The sequence below is a fragment of the Amblyomma americanum genome, chromosome 6 (genome assembly GCF_052857255.1).
Source record: "Amblyomma americanum isolate KBUSLIRL-KWMA chromosome 6, ASM5285725v1, whole genome shotgun sequence".
Taxonomy (NCBI): Eukaryota; Metazoa; Arthropoda; class Arachnida; order Ixodida; family Ixodidae; genus Amblyomma; species Amblyomma americanum.
Window position 1 is genome coordinate 72419673 of NC_135502.1, and position 22088 is coordinate 72441760.

The window sequence follows — 22088 nt, forward strand, 5'->3', positions numbered from 1 at the left end:
GTGGTGACTATGGAAGTATGGTAAATCTGTTGTTCAGTGGCACACTTACCCCTTGCCGACACCAGAAGAACTATGTGCCAAACTCGGGTTGCGCGATTTTTCCCAAGCTTGATCATGATCACATCGAACTGACAGTAGAGGGAACAGCTGTCTTGCTGACCATCGCCACAAACTGTGGTCCGTTTCGTGTAACGCGTCTCCCAATTGGAGTTGCAGTGGCAGTTGCAATCTTCCAGCTCTACATGGATAAGCTACTCCAATGCCTTGATGGCGTTCGAGATTTCCTCGATGACATTGTGGTGGGGGGGAAAGGTGGAAAATCGCACAACTTGCGTCTAGAAGTGGTGCTATGACGCAATCCAGGAATCCCTGGATTGCGTTCAGCTGAATAAAAAGATTGAAAATTGGCTTTTGGGGAAAGGAAATAGCTCAGTATCTGTCTCGCATATCGGCCGACACCTGAACTGTGCTGTAAGGTAAGGGACAAAGAAGCGAGTGAAAGAAGAAAGAGGTGTCCTAGTGGAGGGCCCCGGCATAATTTCGTCCACCTCAGGATCTATAATGTGCACTGACATCGCACAGCACACGGCGCCTTAGCGTTTCGCCTCCATCGAAACACAGCCGCCGTGGTCGGGTTCGGACCCGGGAACTCCGGCTCAGTAGCCGAGCGCACTAAGCACTGAGCCACCGCGGCGGGAGGCTGAACCAAGGTAAATGGCAGTTTGGTGTGGATAAGTTGTGTTTTTGGGGTACAAGGTCAGCAATGCGGGAATACGGCCAACAGATAATAAGGTCAAGGCTATTCATGAAGGAGCTGAGCCAAAGTGCAAGGAGGAGCTGCAAGCATTTCAAGGAGCACTCAACTTAAACAGGTTCGTTTATGGAGCTGGACACACCCCGAAACATCTGTACAGGCTGCTAGACAGTGGCTGTAGTTGGAAATGGACAGCTAAGGAAGCTAACGTGCTCTGGAAAGCCAAAGAACTGCTAGTATAAAGGAATATGTCTGTTTAGGGCACGTAGTGACCGCTAATCCGGATCAAGAGAGGGAAATAACTAGAAGAATAAGAATGGAGTGGGGCGCTTTTGGCAGGTTCTCTCAGATCATGAATACCAGTTTATCAGTATCCCTCAAGAGAAAAGTATACAACAGCTAAATCTTACCGGTACTCACCTGTGGGGCAGAAATGTGGAGGCTAACGAAAAGGGTTAAGCTTAACGACAACGCCGCGAGCTATGGAAAGAAAAATAATAGGTGTAACGTAAAAAGACCTCAAGCAGGTGGAGTGGGTGAGGGAACAAACTTGGGTTGATGACATCCTAGTCAATCAAGAGAAAGAAATGGGCTTGGGCAGGGCATGTGATGTGAAGGGAAGATAACCGCTGGCCCTTAAGGGTGTGGGTTTCTCAGTGGGCAGAGGCCGCAAACCACTGTGGGTTTGGGCTTCGCGCGAGCCAAGGGCCCCGATCAGCCGTCACCACACGCACCCTGGGGCACCGCTGCGGCGGCACTCAACCTCTGCAGAGAGGAGAGCGACTCGCCGCAAACACAGAGGCCTCCCAAGTTCACGAAGGAGACGTTTATTCACGCCGTCCTCCAGCGATACACAGACTCAACAGTCCCCCCGTCCTGGGGGCGCGTGAGGAGCAAGGCTCCGCTGCGGGACCGGAGCGACAAGAGTAATGTGCGCCAGTAGCACGCCGCTGCAGGAGATTGTCCCCGCGGCAGTGCTGGGGCCGCCTGCGAGAGAGAGAGTGAGCAGTTAACGCAAGGTGCGTCTGTCGGAGGTCGCTGGACCCCTGGACAGGCTTGAGCTGCACTGGCGAGCTAGAGTATGCCCTGGTCCGAACGGCCAAGGCCAACCCGGACGAACAGTAGCATACGCACCTTACGCTATCTCGGGAGTCTCCTCCTGGGCCCCGCTCGGACGGTCGCGCGGCCGCCCACACGGGTCCCGAATTCCTGCCAAAAGGCACCAATGGCACAGGCCCTTGGGAAGCCGGGGCGAAGCTGCGGCCGAATGACAGTGATTAGTCATGCAGCCGCCCCTCCGCCGCCTGAGACGGGAGAAAAAGAAAGAGAACAACGCGGGATGCCGGCGACAGCCGCGCAAAGGAAACGGCGGGAAGCCCGGATTCCCACAAGGGCAACGGAGTGGATTCAAAGGGAAGGCAAGCGCAGCAGGAGGCGGCAGAAAGTTAGGTGGCCGGATGAGATTAAGAAATTTGCGGGGATGTGGTGGCTGCAGCTGGAAAAGGACAGGGTTAATTGGAGAGATATGGGAAAGGCCTTTGGCCTGCGGTGGGCGTAGTCAGGCTAATAATGATGGAGGAGGTCAGGAACTGCCGATAATTTACGGCTCTCGAACGATGGCAGCTACCAAGAGAAATTATGTTCTGACTGACCGTGGAGGTCTGGCTATAATTTTTGGAATTAAGAAGTTGCGCATGTTCATTTATTGAGGATAGACCTGGTTCATGACTTGTCATAAGCCCTTGATGGGAGTTTTCCATCACTCAAAATGCGCTCAGACGCTTGACCGATCCCCTGTCGACTCTTTAACAATGTGTATATCAGTCAGTACTTACACAACACTGATAAAGTCGGTCAGCATTGACGCCAATTTCAAAAGCCTGGCACATCTCAAGAAAGAATGGTCGGACACACATGTAGCCGCGATCATGGGGTTCTTCGGCGTGGTAGCCTTCGCCGCTGCACTGGGTGCATAACTGTAACATGCCAATTTGGCACTACAAACTTCTATCACAGTGCTGCCTTGCAGTTCTTGTGGCTAGGATCCGCATCGGCTTAGGTCCGCAATCGTACAGCGGGGAGGTTCGGTCGAAATTCGGTCGACATAGAAGGCAGGCTTGCAAGTGGCATATGCTCCCCACAAATCCGGGCCTAGTAAAACATCCTGAAAAATCAAAGCTCCTCACCCCACAGCCGCCGGCCAGCAATGACTGGTGGAACATGCCGAGGCGGTGGCCACTACATATGCGGCCACGGACTATACGGCCTCAAACTAATCGGCACGATCACCATTTTCTACAGTAAAGACGTTCATTCAGCCATTCACAACTTCAGACATCCATTTCACTGATGAGGCAAGTAGGCTGCTTCTGTAATTCTTGAACATCGTCGCTGCTCCCTCATTAGCCTGTCTTCCAGCGTTTCAATGGAAGATTAAAGGTGTTTTGTACGAGCATCAGGTGCGCATTTTTAAATGGACAGTAAGAGCTGATTGCTTATAGCTGGCTGTAAATTTAATAATACAGCGACACATCTATAAATTCCGCAGCGCAAACGCCTGTTTACAGAATAAATTAAATCCTTCCTCCTCTATTCTAAATGCGAGTCGTCTCAACATCCTTTTCTTTCTGCACATTTATGGTGATATGTCGCAGTATACACCAGCTGCGGCGGCTTGGCGGAATTGTCTCCAGCTGCGAAACACAAATCTGAGGTACAATTGGACACAATTGAAGAAATACGCAAGTCTTTGTTCAGGTCATGCACTCGTGCTTTCAGGAGCTAAGTATATTGTCCTGAATACCAGCACGGTAAGCGATATGGTTCAGCACGATGCGGTTCTTTATTGCCGCAAAAACCATGCGCAATTCTCGTCGTATACGTTACACAATAGCACGACCTACTGCACAATATCTAGAATTAGAACTGTGAACTATATATCATGGCCACGTACGCGCACGATGTACTCCAGGAGGCGTTGTGTTCTCCCTCGGCGTTCATGGCCGCGACGATGCCTCGGGGACAGGCCTGCCCAAAGATGCCGTCCCGGTGGTGGGAGCACCTGCCGCAGTCACTGTTTGCGGCATTGCAGTGCCCTCATCGTGCAACTGTCGCACCAGCAGCTCTTCAGGAAGGGGGCCCCGGAAGAACGGCCACGGCGGTTCAAATGAAGGGTCCTCACCCATGACGTTGCCCAGAAAAAGGACCGGCACCAGGGTGATCACAGCCGCTGCGGCACCGCCCAAGAGCACCAGCGGCCAGACCAGCGTCACCGTCCTGAAGCAGACTGAAGAAGAGGAGGTGGAGGGAGGAGCCAGTGTCGCCGCCGATCCCTCATGCTTGCCGCTGCCATGAGAAGATGCTACCGTAGAAAGTGTTGCATCGCTGACTATCCGTACGGTGGTGACTGAAAAAAAAAAAGGAAAAAAAAAACAGTGAACGCACTGCTCACCGTATTCAGGCCACCGAGACACCCCTTGAAAGCCCGAAAAGAATGGTTAAAAGTGGCTCTGAAGAATGCTTTTGTTAGTGTGTATCAAGAATTACAGAAAGATTGACGGGGCAGGGCAAATTGGAATGCAGAGGACATAGTTGCGAAGACAAAAAGGCGCCACCATTACTTGTCACTAAAACAGAAGTCATGCCACGTGAAAGTGACGACAGTGACATTTTACTCTTTGCAAAGTTTGAACAGGCCCGCTTATTTCCTTATTCTCTGATGACGATCGTTCGGCTACAGTAAGACTCGGTGCTCAACCCCGATTGCGGCTGCCTCTGCTCCTTCCGGTTATTTCTGTGTCATCATTGAAGGACTATGGTGTCACTGAAGCGTAATGCGCAATCACATTTCATGTAGTGTTATGGTACATGGAAAGGCCTGTGGAATTCAGAGGCACCGCATGCTCCCAAATCTTCAGGAGCACCCAAATTATTTTTTTTCTTGTCCACATACGGCGAATACATTATTTAAGCCCATCTGCTTCGAGTTTTCACCAACCTGAGTTTTTTTCGCACACGGACACGATATGCGTCAGTTATTTTCTGCACGCGCCATTCGCTTTTGAACAGCTGCTGTCCACTTGGCAGATGAGGTTAACGGTTTTGTTATGGCAGTTATACTAGTATAAAAGCTATCGGTTAATTGCTTCGAAAGAAGAAGTTTGTGAACAAGTGCGTGTACATACCTACATGTATGAGCACAAACACTGGCGCCAAAGGATACCCCCACAGCTACCGGTATTCCGCGTATTTTGCGCCGTGTTGGTCGTTGTTTCTAGTGAACTAGGCAGAGCTAGCAAACGCACCCACTACGGCGAACGCTGTCTGATGTCCAGATAGCGGCGGCTCAGAAGTAGGCGCGCCGAGAAACTCCTCGAAGGAGCCGAAGGCGGTGTCCCGGTGTGAGCGAAGAGACTGCGAGGACCGCACCAGCTGGGACATGGAACTAAACGGCGCGGTGATGCCGGCGACGTTCATCTGAGAAGAGTCGGTCCAGGGCTTCCACTTCGTGCTGTGCTACATAGCTGGCTTCTTCTCCTTCCCCTGCCTCTTGAGATGATTCGAACACCTCCGACATCCTTACGCCCAACATTCATCACGCAAAGTCTTTATACCTTACGACAGTACTATAAAAGCCGTAAGGGCACGAAGGCATCGCCCTATTTTAACTCAAAATACTTCGAAGTTTCCTTTTCTTACAAAATATGCAAGCACGGCAAATACGCAAGCACGGCACAATGCTGTCTAGGGCTGCTACGTCTCTTTTATGGGACCCCTGACAATTAATTCAAGATCTTGAGATCTTCCCCTCCGCGTCCACTGTGCATAAATTGTCATTGCAACCACGATTTCTGCTGTGCCCTAATGGCAAGCCTGTCACGCTCATTCTCGCGAGCATGAAAGCTGCCCTTGTGGTAAGTATTCATAATGAAATCTGTTTAGCCCATCTGGTATGCAAAGTATTTTGAACTGTTTCTACAGTCACTTGCGCGAGGAAAACGCGTATGAGACGAGAGCAAAGCAATGAACGCGGCCTTGCCACTTAACCGATGAACACTATTGCATCATACCCTTAAGGCGGAGCTTAAGTGTCCCCTCCAGTTTTTTAAAAAGGTTTGCGACAGTGGCAAACCTTTTAAAAAGAAATGGAGGGGATGACGCATTAGTGTTCATCGTTTAAGGCCCATTTAAGCGGAACTGGTCGTTCTCGACTTTACATTCATAGATCCCTGGAGTCCTCATGATACTACTGGCGCAGTGGTGCGGCGGTTAAGCGGTGCGCCACTGCCCTGTGATATTGCAGGGCAGGGGCAGGTGTTGCCACTGCGTGGTAGGTGCTACCACCGGTAGGGCTTGTGCGACCCAGCTTGCGCTTCCCGAGCGACATCTCGCGTCCAATCATGAAGTGCCAACTGCCACAGCGGGCAGTTTGCTCAGGGTTACTCAGCAGCAGGAAAGCGTGAACAACTTCCGTCCCCGGTACCTATCCCTTTTGAATTTCTGACGCGCGCAGCCGTTATAACCGCCGCATATCCTTTGCGTGTTCTGGGAACTCCACGAAAGTAATGTGAACGGAGTGTCAAGTAAAACCATGCACCCATGGACAGACAAGTACGGACGGATGGATGGGGTGGCTGGGAGGGGGTGGATAGATGAATGGGTGGGTAGAGGGAGGGTGAAGCTCAGGCAGCAAAGCAGTCCGCACCCCATTTCTCCACTAGGTGGCTGGATGAAACCCACAAGAAGTAAGTGGCCTAGACCCTGAAGTCACCCTTTTGCAGTGCACGAAATCGGAGCTCAGTACGGTTTTTCAGTTTGTTTTACATGCCATTTTGTCTTTCACCATTCTCGTCTATTTCTACGTTTCTACCTACTTGTTGCGCCGTCAACAGGATGAGAAGACCAGAAAAGTCTTCATGAAAGACGTTAAAAAAATAAATGTCTATTGCACTGCAAAGGGACGACACTAGCAGATGACAGTACGCCGCACACACAGCACATACGGAGCCCCGACTGCTCAGCTCTGTGCTGTACCGTTGCGTTAGCGTTGCCAACCCTGCTCTTAATTGTGATGCACATTCCCGCGCTCTAAGCCGAAGTTATCTCATCAATTGGGGATAAATTTAAGGATAGGTGGAAACTGTCACCTTTTCACTTACTTGGTCGTGCTCTTCCAGACTTGGTCTCAAAGAAGATGCCCTCGACTCAGCGTGGCAAGCTCGGCCAAAAAACAGCTATCAAGTGACAAGGGGGGTGGTCGTTTGGTGCCCAGCTTTCGCCGGTGATAAGCCAGAAAATGGCCGAAGCTAAAGGTTCACAAACAAAAAAAAGTTTATAGAGCAAAGAGACGATGTATGCCGAGGATTTTTCAGCCACTCGTACGAACACATACAAATTGATTTACAATACAACGCAACTCACACAAAGTAACACTCGAGAGAGACTACAATACATCAAAAAGCCTTGCACCTAAATAATAATAATAATAATTGGTTCTGGGGGAAAGGAAATGGCACAGTATCTGTCTCATATATCCTTGGACACCTGAACGGCGCCGTAACGGAAGGGATAAAGGAGGGAGTGAAAGAAGAAAGGAAGAAGAGGTGCCGTAGTGGAGGGCTCCGGAATAATTTCGACCACCTGGGGATCTTTAACGTGCACTGACATTGCACAGCACACGGGCGCCTTAGCGTTTTCCCTCCATAAAAACGCAGCCGCCGCAGTCGGGTTCGAACCCGGGAACTCCGGATCAATAGTCGAGCGCCCTAACCACTGAGCCACCGCGGCGGGGCGCACCTAAAGTTTCCAAAACACAATTGTTCACCGGGCACTGCGACAGTCCGACAAACAGAGGATCACGTCGGAACCGCCCCGCAGGTTGACGCACGCTGCATCGCTGGTCTGTGGCTGGGCTAGTGATGTTGACCCGGGAGTTGAGCGGGCACATTTCTGTGAAACTTAAGCGCGGCTCGAGCTGACAGACAGCGGTCAACACCCTTCATATGCCAGGTGTCCCAGCCAAAAGTAACCAGTTTTAAAAAACAGAGAATGTCCTAGCAGCGTGAGACCAACTGAGGGTTATTTAGAGTCTCGTGGCCTAGTTTGCAGTATTTTTTTTGTTCTTCAAAGTTAACTAATTACTTATGCTTAATTAAAAAAGTTTCAATGGAAAAATTGTAGATCACCCTGAAAAACAGTTGACTGCAATGCAACTGCCAGGAAGACTTGGTTTGGAAGAACCAAGTGACAAGCTATTGCGACGAATATCCTGGCTTCCGCATCTGCTACTCGATGCATCAGTGCGCTTCAAGCTCCCGCCATGCCCCACGGGTCACCAGATACGAGAGCTTACTTCTCCGTAGCAACAGATACCGCGAACCACGGGAGCATTAAGCTCTATCCCAGGGCTGGATTAAGAAAAAGGAGGCCCTGGGCTAATGAGCATGCAGGCCCCTTTTCCCTATATTGTAGGTCTCTACAATAAACTTTTTTCTACCTTGTATCGCACTATCGCTTATTCGGTCCGGGTGCTTACCCAAAACGATGCGTTTGCCCTCATCCTGATAACATTGATTGGTACTTAGCGTGCGTGCTCTCTTCAAAGGTATCAAAGAGAGGCCGCAAAGAATTAACAAAGCCTTCTAGAGAGCTTAGCAGGTCTACAGCAGTCCACAGCCTGGTTTCTGAAGTGCTAAGCTCGTTTTGTCAAAGATTTCATTCCAGAAAATCGCCATGAACGCAGTCTCTAGTTTTGTCATTTTCTTGAAGAGAGAGTGCGCTTCGTTTCTAGTGTCACTGTTTTCTTCCTCGTTCTTTGAAATAGCTTCAAGGCAACACAAGACTGCATCGAAATTTTTCAGAATGGCCTTACATGATTCAGCGTGTCTTGACCACCTGGTCTTAGACTTTTCAAAACAAGCTGCTGGTCAGTTCCGCCCATGCTGTCCAAAAGATACCTCCATCGCTTAGGTGAGGCAGTAAAGAACACATACAGTCTATGAATTAGAGTGAAACATTTGACTGCCTCAAGGCAACTGTCAACGCTACATGTGCCAACTAAGTTCAGTGAATGACCAGCACACGGGACGCAGAGTGCCAATTCGTTTAGGTGTTTGATTTTGAGCTTGCAGTCCTTTGTATTTTCCTGACATATTACTCGCATTATCATAAGTTTGGCCCCTCTACAATAATCAATTGAGATGCCATTGGTCGTCAAGAGGGACATCACGGTATCGAAAAGATACAAGCCGGTATGCGATTCAATTGGAACAAATCCAAGAAAGCGTTCGTACACTTTCTCATTTAAATAGTATCGTAAAACAACTGACAGCTGATCAACGTGAGTAAGGTCTGGAGTCGAATAAAAAATTCAAGCAAAGTATATTGCGCGCTTCACTTCGTCAACAAGACTTTTTTTGACAGCCTTTGCCATATGCTCGATAAATTCATCACAAACTGTTTTTGACAGATACGATGGGTGACCTTTTCCTTTGTTCCCGTAGCGTTTGATGTGCTCCTCTAGAAAGAGATCAAACTTGGCAGTGGCCTCAAGCGCTCCCATATAATTTCCATTTCTCGGTGAACCAAACATCTCCTCACTGCCCTTAAACGCTAGGTTGCGCTCAGCTAGAAGCTTAACTACAGTGACTACGCACTTCAACACCTCTGTCCAGTAAGCGGTCTCAGTGACAAGATGCTTAATCAGCTACTTGTCAATTGTGCTGCTCGAGTTACAGCCGGCGAGCCATGCTGCCACGCAGTTCCGGTGCTCGACGCTATTTTCATGTGCGCAAACCTTTTCGTCTGCTCTTTTCCAATCAGAAAAGCCGTGCATGGTGAAAGCACTGGAGTTACTTGAAATCAAAAATAGTTTGCACATGAAACAGTAAACGGAACCTTTTGACTTCGAGTATATTAACCAGTTTCGCTCGTACGCCTCCCCATTTACAGCCTTTCGCACGAAAAGATGAGGTGACATATAGCGTTTCTGAATTTTGTATTGCCTTTCAGAAGACTGAAAATTTTCTGCCTGATTTTTAAAATACAGTATGGCCCTTTGAGAAAGCATACACTCCGAAAGCTGTCAGTAATAACGTCCGGCCACTTAGCAGGGTCACTTCGGAGAATCTCACAACGTACCTCATGCTGCAGGGGTGTCTGTACTTCTCTGTTGCCGCAACGAGAAGCCGTCTCATTTGTCCTCTCGAGGCACACTTTGTGGGTGGGAACATGACTATTTGAAGCCTAACTAACAGGAAACAAGTGAGTCGGTTCTTGGAGTGTTGTTTCCTGGCGCTCGTCAGTAGAAGGAAGCTCATCGGAGAGGTTTGGCACCTTTTTGATCAGCAGGAGTAGAAATCGGGTGTGGCGAACCGGACACCTGGAGCTCTGTGACAGGGGCCCAGCCGAGTAGCATAGACGTTGCTGACTCAGGAACAGGACAGGGCTCGGTTAGCGTCAGGTGCTCAGAATTATGGATGACTGAAGTTGGCACCATTTTCACAGGATCCAGACAACCAAGATGAGTCAAACCTTGCTTCTTGCCAGGAAACCGTGGTGATGGAGTTGGCAAGTCTTCCACAGAAGCCCAGTTGGTACTATTGGGAGTTTGACACGGACTCTGGGTAGAGCGATCATACTGCTCTGCGGAAGCTGCATTCAGTAGGTACTTTGGCATCTTTGGTAGCTTCTTTTCACGCTCTTCTCTTTCTAACTTCGCCTTTCGTATAGACGCACCACATTGATGTTTCCGACTGAGCATTTTCGCATGAATGGATGCTAATTGTTCAGCGTACTGGGCACTTCGTCAGTCCGCGGCACGATCACAGGTGTCCAACGGTGGCCGTCCCGATGACTGGCATACGCTGCCTGGATGGTCCGTGGCTGGCCGAAAGTGGTGCATCCCCTGCGAGCTCCTCAGCGGGAGGGCTTATGCAAGCTTAACCGGCGGCTCGGGGCTGAATCGCAGCCCACAATCACTTCTGGCGGTGGTGGGTCTCTCACCGGACAATCCGGATTCCTATATTGCCTGGTCACAGGGTCACAGGGTCACAGGCCCCGAGAAAGTGACGCCGCTGCCGCTCTTGATGTTCCCGCGGTCGCCCGCGTCGTGAGCAGATCATCCCGAGCAAGTCAACGAGTTGCGGCGGCTACAGCGCGAGTCCGGTGCACAGTCGAGTGAGGGAAGCATGTCGTCGTGGTCACGACCGCGCGTTCCCGTGCTCACGCAGTCGACGAAGGACGCCAAGCGTAGCTGAGGGCTTCCCATTTCCTGCGGCGGATGCGACGGCGGCTCCTGCGGCCCATTTCCTGCCCGACACGCCCGCGATCCTGACCCCGTCATGACGGCCGACTACAAGAAGTCGGCCGGCAAACGCGAGCTGCTTGGCCTCTTCGAACAGCAGGTCAAAGACATCCGGCAGCAGCTCGGGGAGCAGCTCAAATGCCTGGACGTGCGGCTGGAGACGCAGCTGGCACTGGTGTCCGAGATGCAGGACTATTTCCGTCGAAGGGCTGAGGTGGAGCTGGAGTACTCGCGCACACTGGACAAAATGGCGCGCGCCATCGCCACACGCCACCGTGCTGAGCGGCCCCGGCGTGAACTTGGGTGTGTTGGGTTTTATGGCACATAGGCAGCTAAGGCCATCATGCGCCAAACTCAAGGTGTAGAATTGGCTTTCTGTAGAATGTTTACGAATATCAAAAAATGCCGATGGCGTAGATGACCTAAAAACATTGTGCTGCCTAGTAAAAGAAGAGAAGAAATTTGGAAATCGCTAATAGTAAAAGCCTTAAAGAAGGTCAGGCAGCCTTAGCGGCTATCCTTGGCTAGGCAAGGATCCTGAGGCTCCCAACCAATCAAGTAAAAAGCCTCAGCCTACTTCTCAGGAATGAGAATGTGGCTGAGGTGTATCATGTAATAAAGGGAACCAGTGGTTCAAAAATTACAGTTTTTCGAGGACGCCCGCTGCTTTTAAAAAGCTAAAAACGGAGGGTATGTTAACAATGGCATTATCAGCTAAGAGCAATGTTGGGTGAAAAGAAATGTATTCATGATAAAATTGAGTGAAGTACTTTTTTCTTAGTTTTTCTAGTTTCACACATGAGAATAAAATGTGGTTAACAGCAAGTTCTTCTCCGCATTCCTCACAACCAGGTTTATCTTGTTTTGTTAGCAGGAAGTTGTGCGTGAGGTGCGTGTGGCCAATTCGCAGACGGCATAAAACCACTTCTTTAAAACGTTCCTGGTGCACACATGACTTAAATTCACCCAAAACTGGTTTTACAAAGTGCAGTTTATTATTCACTTCGCTGTTCCAACGCGACTGCCATTTTTGTGTTAATTTCTGTTGAACTAATTTCATACAGTCATTAAAGGGTATATCTACTTTTTTTATTTCCTTGCCCCGAGCTTGAGCGGCACACAAATCTGCTCTCTCATTTCCTTTTATTCCGATGTGGCTCGGGACCCAGCAGAGTTTAATGTTCTGTCCTCGAGCTGTTGCTGTTACAATGTTGTGTATGATGTCTCCAAGTATGGGAGTGGTTGCGTTTCTAGGGTGGAGGGCTGTAAGTACACTTAAAGAGTCTGTGTAAATAATAGTGTTTTTGAGGTTCTCGTTTAGTATTTTTTTGTATTTTTTTTGTTGCCACACATACTGCGTAACATTCTGCGCTGAAGATGGATGCGCACTGTGGAAGTCGCATTGCTGTCTCCGAATTTCCTCGCACCACTGCGCTTCCTACGTAAACATTCGTTTTTGAACCGTCAGTGTAAAAGTCCGTAAAACTACTGTATTTTTCTTCGAGTGCAAGGAATTCCTGTACTATATGTTGTTTTGGAGTTTGTTTTTTTTGGAACTGCGTAAGGGTAAAATCACAGATTGCCGGAAAATTGTGCCATGGAGGCAGTGGAGCTCGTCTTCGAGCAATGGCAGGTAATGTGTCCAGTACTCCGAGGTTTTGACACATCTCTTCAAAACGCAGGAGGAGTGGCCTGATAGCTTGTGGTTTGTGGCCACTGTTCTCATCACACGGCTGCTGGGAGCAGCTGGTAGCCAACGCACGCCGCCAAAGACGTGACCATGCTGCCCTGGCAGAGGTGTACGGCGCCACCATGGTGGCACAGCTGGCACACCTGCTCGAGGATGTTCAGCGCATCTACCGCAAGTGCCGTGGTATCGGCATACAACAGCACGGGGTTACTGTCCTAGGTGGTGCGGAGGGGAAGACCCATCCAAGTGGTAGAGTTTCCTCTCGCTGGGTGCCAGGGGTGCGGGTGCACTGGCCATCAGGTCGCGGCCATCCGCCGACTTGGGGAAGGCGATGACGTCTCGAATGCTAGGCGCCCCGCAGGCCAGGCACACCAGCCGGTCCAGCCCTAGGGCGATGCCACCGTGTGGTGGTGCCCCTGCATCCAGGGCCTCCAGCAGGTGGCTCAGCTCCACGACGTCCTCCTGCAGGATGTTTTCAAGCACATGCCTCTGGGTGGCCGCATGGTGGATGCGGATCGAGCCTCCGGCCACCTCCCAGCCATTGAGAACGAGGTCGTAGTGCTGGCCCCGGGCACTGAGGGGCTCCGTGAACAGCAGACGGGCGTCATCGGGGTGAGGAGCAGTGAACGGGTGGTGGTTGGACCTCACGGACCCGTCTGAGTCCAGCCGGAAGAGGGGGAAGTCGGTGACCCACAAGAAGCGGAAGTCGTCGGGGTTCAGCTGCTCGGCCCGGCCGCCCTCACATAGCACCCCGTGCACTACCGGCCGCAGATGTCCCAGCACCTGCCGCGCGGCGTCTGTGTGGCCAGCAGACAGCAGCAGTGAATCCCCTGGTCGGGCATTGAGCTCCGCTGCCAGCCGCTTCATCAGCTGGTATGGGAGGAGGCCTGTCCGTGGTCCACCCCCCCCCACCAGAGGCACCTCGAACAGGGCACCCTGAAAATCCAGCTGCTGCCTGGCCATGGACTTGAAATCTTCCAGGTGGCGCTGCCACAGCATTCCAGCGCCCTGGGGCACCACGATGGCTTGTACGGAGCTTCCCTCGGTCGAGGCTGCACTTGACAGGGCACCGGGAGTTGCGCTTGACATCTCACCTCGCAGTACTCTTGTCACATCGTGAATCAGCATCCCAGGCAGGCGCAGGTCAGGCTTGTCGGTGCCATACCGCTGCATGGCTTGGGCGTAGGTCATGCTCGGAAAGGACGCCCCACCAACAGCTGCAGGCCACGAAGTTGCCAGCACAGCCTCCGTCAGTCGCATCACGTCTGCGGCAGTGGCAAATGACAGCTCCACGTCCAGCTGCGTGAACTCTGGCTGTCGGTCGGGGCGTACCCCCTCGTCTCGGTAGCAGCGGGCCACCTGGAAGTACCGGTCCAGGCCGCCCACCATCAGCAGCTGCTTGAACTGTTGGGGGCTCTGGACGAGTGCATAGAACTGCCCGGGAAACCGGGTGGGAACCACATACTCCTGAGCCCCACCGGGAGTCCTCTTGAACAGTGTTGGCGTCTCCACCTCTACAAAGCCGCATTGGCGCGCCAGGAAGAGGCGCATGCGCAGCAGCAGGTCTGAGCGGAATCGCAGGCGGTGCTGCATCTCCGATGAGCGCAGGTCCAGGTAGCGGTGCCGCAGCCGCAGCGGCTCCCGTTTCTGCTGGTAGTCCCTAGGCAGAAACGGCAGGTAAGGACGTGCCCGGTTCAGGGTGTCCAGCTGCTGGCACAGCACTTCCACCTCACCCGTGCCAAGCCGCGGGTTGCTCTGTCCAGGGGGCCGGGAAACCACCTCGCCCACCACTTGCACCACCGACTCCAGAGGCAAAGACTCCAGTTGGGACACCCAGTCAGCTCTGTGGTCTGGCAGCAGCACTTGGGTGAGGCCGTAGGCATCCCTGAGCAGCAGGAAGCGTCCCAGGCGCTTGAAGGCCAGCCAGCCACACAGTGTCACCCGCTGGCCCACGTGTGCCGCCCGCAGCTCCCCGCATGTGTGTGTCCGCCACGAGAAGTCGCTGCTCCACTGGCCATTCTCTTCAGCAGTCTCTAGCGAAGAGGCCGTAGTAACGTAGGCGCTAGCTGCCGCAGCGTCTGATGTGCGCGCTGGACGCGTGCAGAGAGACCTCGCCGCGGCGAGTGTCCGACATCTCCGCAACACCACACGAACCAGGGGCGACCCTCGCCACATGCACTCCAGCATCCTCCTCGGGCGGTGTAAAAGACGGTTGTCAAAGACGGTTGTAAAACTTTTCACTCCGGCCTTTCCCATTACATTCATTAGTCGACGCTGAAAGCGCACAGCCCGCACAGCTCGCGCTGCGGTTGCTACTCACGCCGCAAAGGTAAGTTCTGGGGGCCGCCATGCCCGCGGTGGCCAGTTGTGCCAAGGCGGATTTATAGTGGTGGCGAAGGCTGGGCCGAAAAGTGGTTTAGCGCGACTGCAGCACAACCAGAGGATGGGGGGGCAAAACACTCATATAAATAAATAATAAAACTACAAAATTGGAATGTAATCTGCCAATAGAAAAGAAAAAATATATTAGCACCTTGTTTTATGAAAGAGGTAAGTCATTTTATTAAAACCTGGCAAATTTTGTATTTTTGCAACACTCTTGACCTGCCCCCTATTCATGAGTGTGCGGTGCATTACAGCGCGTCTTTGCAGGCCTTGTTTCGATACCCGGCTAACCCGGCCACAGTGGCGATTTCTTATCGCCAGCTGTCTGCGATGGCACGCCTGGTAAAGCGTATAAATTTAGCTCGCCGGTCTCAAAATGCTCCTTTTGCGAAGTTTTCGTCGTCCTTGCACGTCGCTTCTTTGTCACCGTTCGGTAAGATTTGCACCCCGCTGCACCGCTGCGGCAGTTTTCTCGGTTTTGTCGTTTCCTTCGGCGTGCGGCCAGTGCGAAGCCTTTTTCCGTCTTTGCACGCTTCGCGCTCTTCTTTCGAAGCGCTTAGCGCTTCATTTCAAGATGAGCTTGCGGCATGTGAAGAAACGATGCTCCGTGGTACACCAAGGCGGAACACTGCGACAGCGTGGATAGTACCATTGGTGTCACGCTACACCGATTCCCGCTGGACTTTCACAGGTGTGTCGTCTGCTCTAGGTGTGGTATTGTATTCTGTAGTTATGTTTGTATAAACTAGGGGGCGCTAGGCATGCGCCCTATCTGGTCAGCTGACTCGCACATCTGTATATATATTCATCATTGAACTGGAATAAAAGGGAGTTGGTCGAAGTTGTAGTGGCGGGTGCTTGACGTGGGGGTGCTCCGGCTGCTCCGGGCAGTCGGACCGGGCAGTTTCCCAACGGTACGGGATACAACAGTTGGCGACGAGTGGTGAAGTAACCGAACGCGGAAGCAATGAGCCTGCATCAACCGCCCGAGTTCCTGCCGACGCCCGGGAAGCCCGCCATTCCTTGGACGCAGTGGCACCGCCTTTTCAAGAACTATCTCCTGGCGTCCGGGAGCGACGCTCACCCACCTGCGCGCCGTAAAGCTTTGCTGCTACACTGTTTGGGTGTGGAAGGCCAACGCTTGTACTACGCGTTGCCGGAGGAGAAATCGTCGACGCCGCCTACAGAAGGAAAGGAAGGAAGCGGTACGAGCGACGAGTACGATGCAGCGGTGGCTACATTGGACGCTTACTTCACTTCTAAAACGAACGTCGTCGTGGAGCGGCATCGGTTCGGACAACGCACCCAACTGCCCGGGGAGACTGCAACAGCGTTCGTCACGGCGTTGCGTGAGCTGGCATTAAGTTGCGACTTCGGTAAGCAGGCTGACGATTTTATTCGTGACCAACTTGTAGCGAAAACGTGCAACCCTGTTCTTCGGGAACGCTTACTGCTTGAAGGCACTTCGCTCACTCTTGAACGCGCACTGGCTATTGCAAACAGTATCGAAGAAGCCACGAAATACTCACTTGAGCTGCAGTCATCGGCTGCGAGCGTTCAAAAGGTCGAAAAACATCGGATGCCATGCCGCTCAGAAACGCAGTTACCGCGTTCGCAGCAGCCGAAGTCCTGTTTCCGTTGCGGGTCTTCAGGGCATCTTGCAGATTCCAAGACATGCAAGGCGCGGGGTAAAACTTGCAGCAAATGTGGCAAACGAGGACATTTTCAGCGTGTCTGTAGAAGCGGCATGCCTGACGAAAGGGCCCTTGCTGTCCGAGAAGTCGACACCTGCAGTGCATCCGGCGATCTCAACGTGTTGCTTCTCGACCGGCAATGCAAAGGAGGGATACACACAGAAGTCTTCGTACAAGATGTTCCTATACGTTTCCTCGTAGACACGGGTTCTGCTGTCTCCATTCTGTCGAACGCCACGTATTCAAGGTTGAAACGCTTCCCTTTGCAGCCAACATCAGCGTCACTCTACGATTTCTCTCGCCGCAGAATAACCATCGAGGGGTGTTTCACGGCGCCAGTCATCTTCCAGGATCGGCAGGCCGACATTCTCTTCTACGTCGTCAAGGACGGTACTGACATTCTCGGCATCGACGCTGTCGAAACGCTGCGTCTGCAAATCAACGGTACGTCATTGCAATGCACCCATATTACGCAAGCGCCAGAAGGCCTTGACCGTGAACTGTTTTGCCAGTTTCCGCACTTGTTTGATGGCAAGTTAGGGCTTGCAACAAATTTTGTCCATAAGGTCAAGATAAGAGAAGGAATCACGCCTGTTGTTGCTAAGTTGCGGCGTTTGCCATTTTCAATGCGAGACCGAGTACGCGAAGAGCTGCAGCGCCTTGAGCAAGAAGATGTCATAGAAAAGATTGACACGTCTGAATGGGTGTCTCCAATCGTAGTAGTAGCAAAGAAAAACGGCAAGATAAGAATTTGTGTCGATCTGCGCGAACCAAACAAAGCGATTGTCGTTGACAAATTTCCACTGCCGCACACGGAAGAAATATTGCACAAACTTCATGGCGCAAATTACTTTTCAAAGATTGATTTAGCAGCTGCATATCACCAAGTTCTGCTAAGCCCTGAAAGCAGGGAACTGACTACCTTCATAACCGATAGTGGACTGTACAGATTCAAGCGCGTCTGTTTCGGTCTTGCATCAGCACCGTCTGCGTTTCAGAAAATGATGGCCACTATTTTGCAGAACTGCAAAAACACTTTGTGCTACATAGATGATGTCATTGTGTACGGAAGCACACGTGAAGAGCACTTCAAGAATTTGAAACAAGTTCTGCACTTGATTGCAAAGGCTGGATTGAAGTTGAATGACAAATGCATTTTTAATGTGCAAGAAGTCGACTTCCTTGGTCACAGGATCAGTCACAAGGGAATACGCCCTTTACAAAGTAACATTGACGCCATCAAGGCTGTGCCAGCCCCAACAAATGTCGGTACTCTGCGCTCATTCTTGGGCATGGTAGGCTACTACGCCAAATTTATACCTGACTATGCGGTGGTTGTCGAGCCTCTTCGAGAGTTGCTACGTAAGAATGCCACATTCACATGGAACCCTGCAAGACAAGCTTGTTTCGAGCAACTGAAATGTTCCCTGGCCACAAGATGTTTACAGCTATTTGATCCTGCGGGTGACATTATTGTCACTACGGATGCCTCATCCATTGGCTTGGGAGCAGTGTTGCAACAGACAAGGAATGATGAACTGGTGACGATTGCTTTTGCTTCTCGCAGGCTTACTTCACAGGAACAGAAGTATTCTGTAGGGGAATTGGAAGCCCTTGCTTGCTTGTGGGCATGCGAATATTGGAGAGTGTACCTTTGGGGTCGTTCATTCATATTACGCACCGATCACCAGGCTCTGGTCACACTCCTTAGTACAAAGGGAGTAGGTCGCCGACCGTTCCGGATTGCGAGGTGGCACGCCAGGCTGTTGGCATACAACTTCACGATTGAATTTCACAAGGGTGACAAGAATACTGTTGCTGATGCTCTTTCAAGGATGCCCCTTCCAGGTCGTGTGGAGGAAGAGGAAGAAGAGACTGTTTGTGTTGTCTCAACATGCATTACTCATGAAGAGTTTGTCATTGAAACGATGCAGGACCCGTTGCTGCAGCAGGTTATAAAGTGGGTGACATCGGCATGGCCCGCAGTGAAGATGTTGCCTGCCGAAGCAGTTCCGTTCTACTGGGTGCAAACTGAGCTCTCAGTCGTTGGAGACCTCCTGCTTCGTGGTGACAAATTTGTAGTACCTTCGTCCCTCGTAGCACGGCTTCTTGACGCAGCCCACGAGTCTCATCCGGGAATAACGAGGACAAAGCAGCGACTACGTGAGCAATACTGGTGGCCTGCTATGTGCAAGCAAGTAGAACAATTCATTGCATCCTGCGCGGTATGCCAATCTGTTGACAAGTCTGCAAAACCCGTGACACCACCTCTGCAGCCAGTTGCATTCCCATCTGCACCATGGCAGAAGCTAGGCATCGATATTGTGGGCCCTTTTTCCGAAGTGCCGGCAGATTGCCGTTTTGCCATTACAGCCATCGATTACTACAGCAAGTGGCCTGAGGTTTGTTTCTCAGCAAGGGTGACAACTGCAACAGTCATCTCCTTTCTGCGAAGCATCTTCAGCAGGGAAGGATATCCAGACGAGATTGTGAGTGATCATGGTGCTCAGTTTACAGCCTTGGAGTTTGACAGTTTCCTCAAAGAACGTGGCATCGCTCATACGTATTCGGCAGTCTATCATCCGCAAGCTAACGGGCAGGTAGAGAGGTTTAATCGAGTACTCAAAGAGTACGTTCAAGTCTGCGCACAAGAACATCGGCCTTTGAAGGAAGCTATCACCGAATACCTGGGAGTCTACCGTTTCACACCGCATGCGACCACAGGAGTGAAGCCTTCCGTCCTTCTTCACAGCCGTCATCCCAGAACAAAACTTGATCTTGTAGGAGCGCCAGGTAAAGAGTTTTTTCAAGATCCGCAGGCAGCGATGAAGTCCATCCACAGCAGAGTAGCACAAAGGCAACAAGCAAGTAAGACTTACACTGACCGTCGACGAGCTGCAAAGTACTCTCCATTAACAACAGGTCAACCGGTGAGAGTCAAGTTGCCTGGTCACGTGCCTAAGGGCGCTCTGAGCTACTCGAGTCCATTCACCATTGTGGACCAATGTGGTCAAGATACCTACAAGCTCAATGATGGCCGCACATGGAATCGGAGTCGGCTGGTACCTTGCCCCCAACCAGTTCCACCACCTACAGTTCCGAAAAGTTGTTCGCCTGAATCAGCAAAACCACTTGGCGAACCACAGCAGGAGAACCACGACCCACCCCAGCAGCCATCTGTTCAGACGCCAGTTGAAAGGGACGTTCCAGGACAGGCATTCGACGAGACAAAGAAGACCACCAGTGTGGTTTAAAGACTATGAAAGACATTGAGTGTTTATTGTGTTTTTCCAGTGTTAGTTGCTAACTCTTTTGAGGGGGAATAATGTGGTATTGTATTCTGTAGTTATGTTTGTATAAACTAGGTGGCGCTAGGCATGCGCCCTATCTGGTCAGCTGACTCGCACATCTGTATATATATTCATCATTGAACTGGAATAAAAGGGAGTTGGTCGAAGTTGTAGTGGCGGGTGCTTGACGTGGGGGTGCTCCGGCTGCTCCGGGCAGTCGGACCGGGCAGTTTCCCAACGGTACGGGATACAACACTAGGTATGCGCGATAGCTTCGATATGGTTTCGCCGGGCTGTTCGCTCGTGTTTCATAGCTGTAACCCGTTCGTGCGTACTTGGCTTCATGTCTTTTTCAATGTATGGTATTTGCTCCTACGTTGAGCACGTTTGAGGGCGCTAAAGCTGGCTTTAACATTGCCTTGCAGATGTAAACGCACCTGCTATATTCTTTCAGCTGAAGAAATTAAATGTGAAGAATAATCCCAGTGTGCTCTATGGTCTGTGTTGATGCGCCTACTTATGTCATGTTATGTTTGCTTCAATTGAAGCTGTCGTAGCATTGTTTTCTATACTTTTCAATTTCCTAACTGACAACGTTCGTGGCACTTCAGGGCTTTTTCCTTCTGCACTGTGACTATTGAGATGATTAGCCAACTTAAACAATACTGCTTGTGCTGCCTGTGACATGTATTTTTTGTTTGTGTGCCAAGGGTGTGCTTTGTGACTGTATTTGTTTGGTTGCTGCAATAAACAATGAATATGAAACTATGAAAACCATACTTGCCGTACACTCTATTGCGAACTGTGCACTTGAGCCAGTGCTTTGTGCATCATACCTTGCATCATACCTTGCATCATACCTTGCTGTACTCAAAAGCTCTCAAAAGTACTAGCACCAGTATTTGCACTACGAATCATGCATGCTTCGCCAGTGTTTGGAAGTGTTGCTGCCTTTCTATGCTGCCCCTCCTTTACCAGTCACTTTCATTGCGTTCCCAATTGCACATTAACAAGGCCATAACTAGCAGGAACTCGAGCACATTTGACTGGCAAAGGTTGGGGCGCGCTGAAAGGCAGCAACCTTCGAGAGGTACGGGCTCGAAAACTCGGATTCTACAGAAAGACCGCTTTATAATTCGCGCCAAAAGCATACGTATGCGTGACGTCAGTCTACGTCACGTTTGCGTAGTTTGCCCCCCAAAATCCAGGGGGCGCTGGAGTGCCCACGAGCCGCCATTTTTTGGACCAATGGGCGTCTATGGAGCCTTCGCTACCAGTATACATCTACCTTGGTTGTGCCGTATGGTTGAGCCAAGTTGAGCCGTTAAGCGCTGGCCATGATGGAAGATAGGTATCTAAAATGTTACGGTGTGGGTGGCCACGGGGTGGCCACGGGCCCGCCCAGAGAAATATAGCAGCAGTACGGAGGAGAGCCGGCGAAGCACGACCGGCGGCGGCCAAGCTTTCTCGTTCTATCTCCCTCGTGCTAGAGCCGCGCGCTCGCCGCTCGCGCTCGCTCTCCGCCTCTTCTTTTATTCCCGTATCAATATCATCGTTCACTACTTGATTTCATTCTATCAGCCGACCTTTTTTCATTTATTTAAGCATCTTACTCATCTCTCATTTCATAACCTTTATACCCTGAGGCAATAAACATCGCTTGAAAAAAAAAAAACTTCCTTTCATAGACACGTGCCGCGTCTGTCTGTTACTAGCGCCAAAGCAGGCGTTCACATACGCATAAAGTTCCTTGTACAAATTCCCTCCTTCTCTGGACAAACTCACTCCTTCTCCTGTTCTGGTATCGTCTTCCTATCGGCTAGGAGCAATCGCCTGTTCTGGGAGGTTCTCGATTTTTCTCTCGCCCCGCTGACGCCGAGCGAGAGAATGAAGGGGAGAGGGCAACTTCTAGCGCGGGCGAAGTTACGTGCCCTCCGTCGCCTCTGAGTCATCTTTTTCTACTTCTCCCTGG

The 22088-nt window shown here is 51.1% G+C and overlaps 2 protein-coding genes across 9 annotated transcripts in view; both read right to left on the reverse strand.

Moving 5' to 3' along the window:
- The window catches only part of LOC144093686 (cullin-3-like), a 58393-nt gene that overhangs the window by 4604 nt on the left and 31701 nt on the right, over positions 1-22088 (reverse strand). Inside the window, exons 1-4 of one of the 8 annotated variants that reach the window (XR_013306309.1) lie at positions 5059-6265; positions 3936-4160; positions 1889-2058; positions 1567-1741 (exon numbers count right to left, since the gene is read on the reverse strand). Coding sequence is in view for 4 of the 8 variants with exons in the window: in XM_077627275.1 (XP_077483401.1) it covers positions 3751-4160; positions 5059-5230 (582 nt within the window). In the remaining 4 variants the exon portion in view is untranslated. Of the gene's footprint in view, positions 1-1566; positions 1742-1888; positions 2059-3707; positions 4161-5058; positions 6266-6912; positions 7042-22088 lie in introns of those variants that run through there. The other 7 variants (XR_013306308.1, XM_077627278.1, XM_077627279.1 and 4 more) reach the window with 7 other exon arrangements.
- AspRS-m (aspartyl-tRNA synthetase, mitochondrial) lies at positions 12125-15151 on the reverse strand. Its single transcript, XM_077627272.1, has one exon. The coding sequence runs from the start codon at positions 15010-15012 to the stop codon at positions 12955-12957; it is 2058 nt and encodes a 685-aa protein (XP_077483398.1). The 5' UTR covers positions 15013-15151; the 3' UTR covers positions 12125-12954.

What these genes read in the sequence shown, in the direction of transcription:
- AspRS-m (XM_077627272.1), bottom strand. Translation starts at nt 15,012, where the DNA reads ATGAATGTAATGGGAAAGGCCGGAGTGAAAAGTTTTACAACCGTCTTT.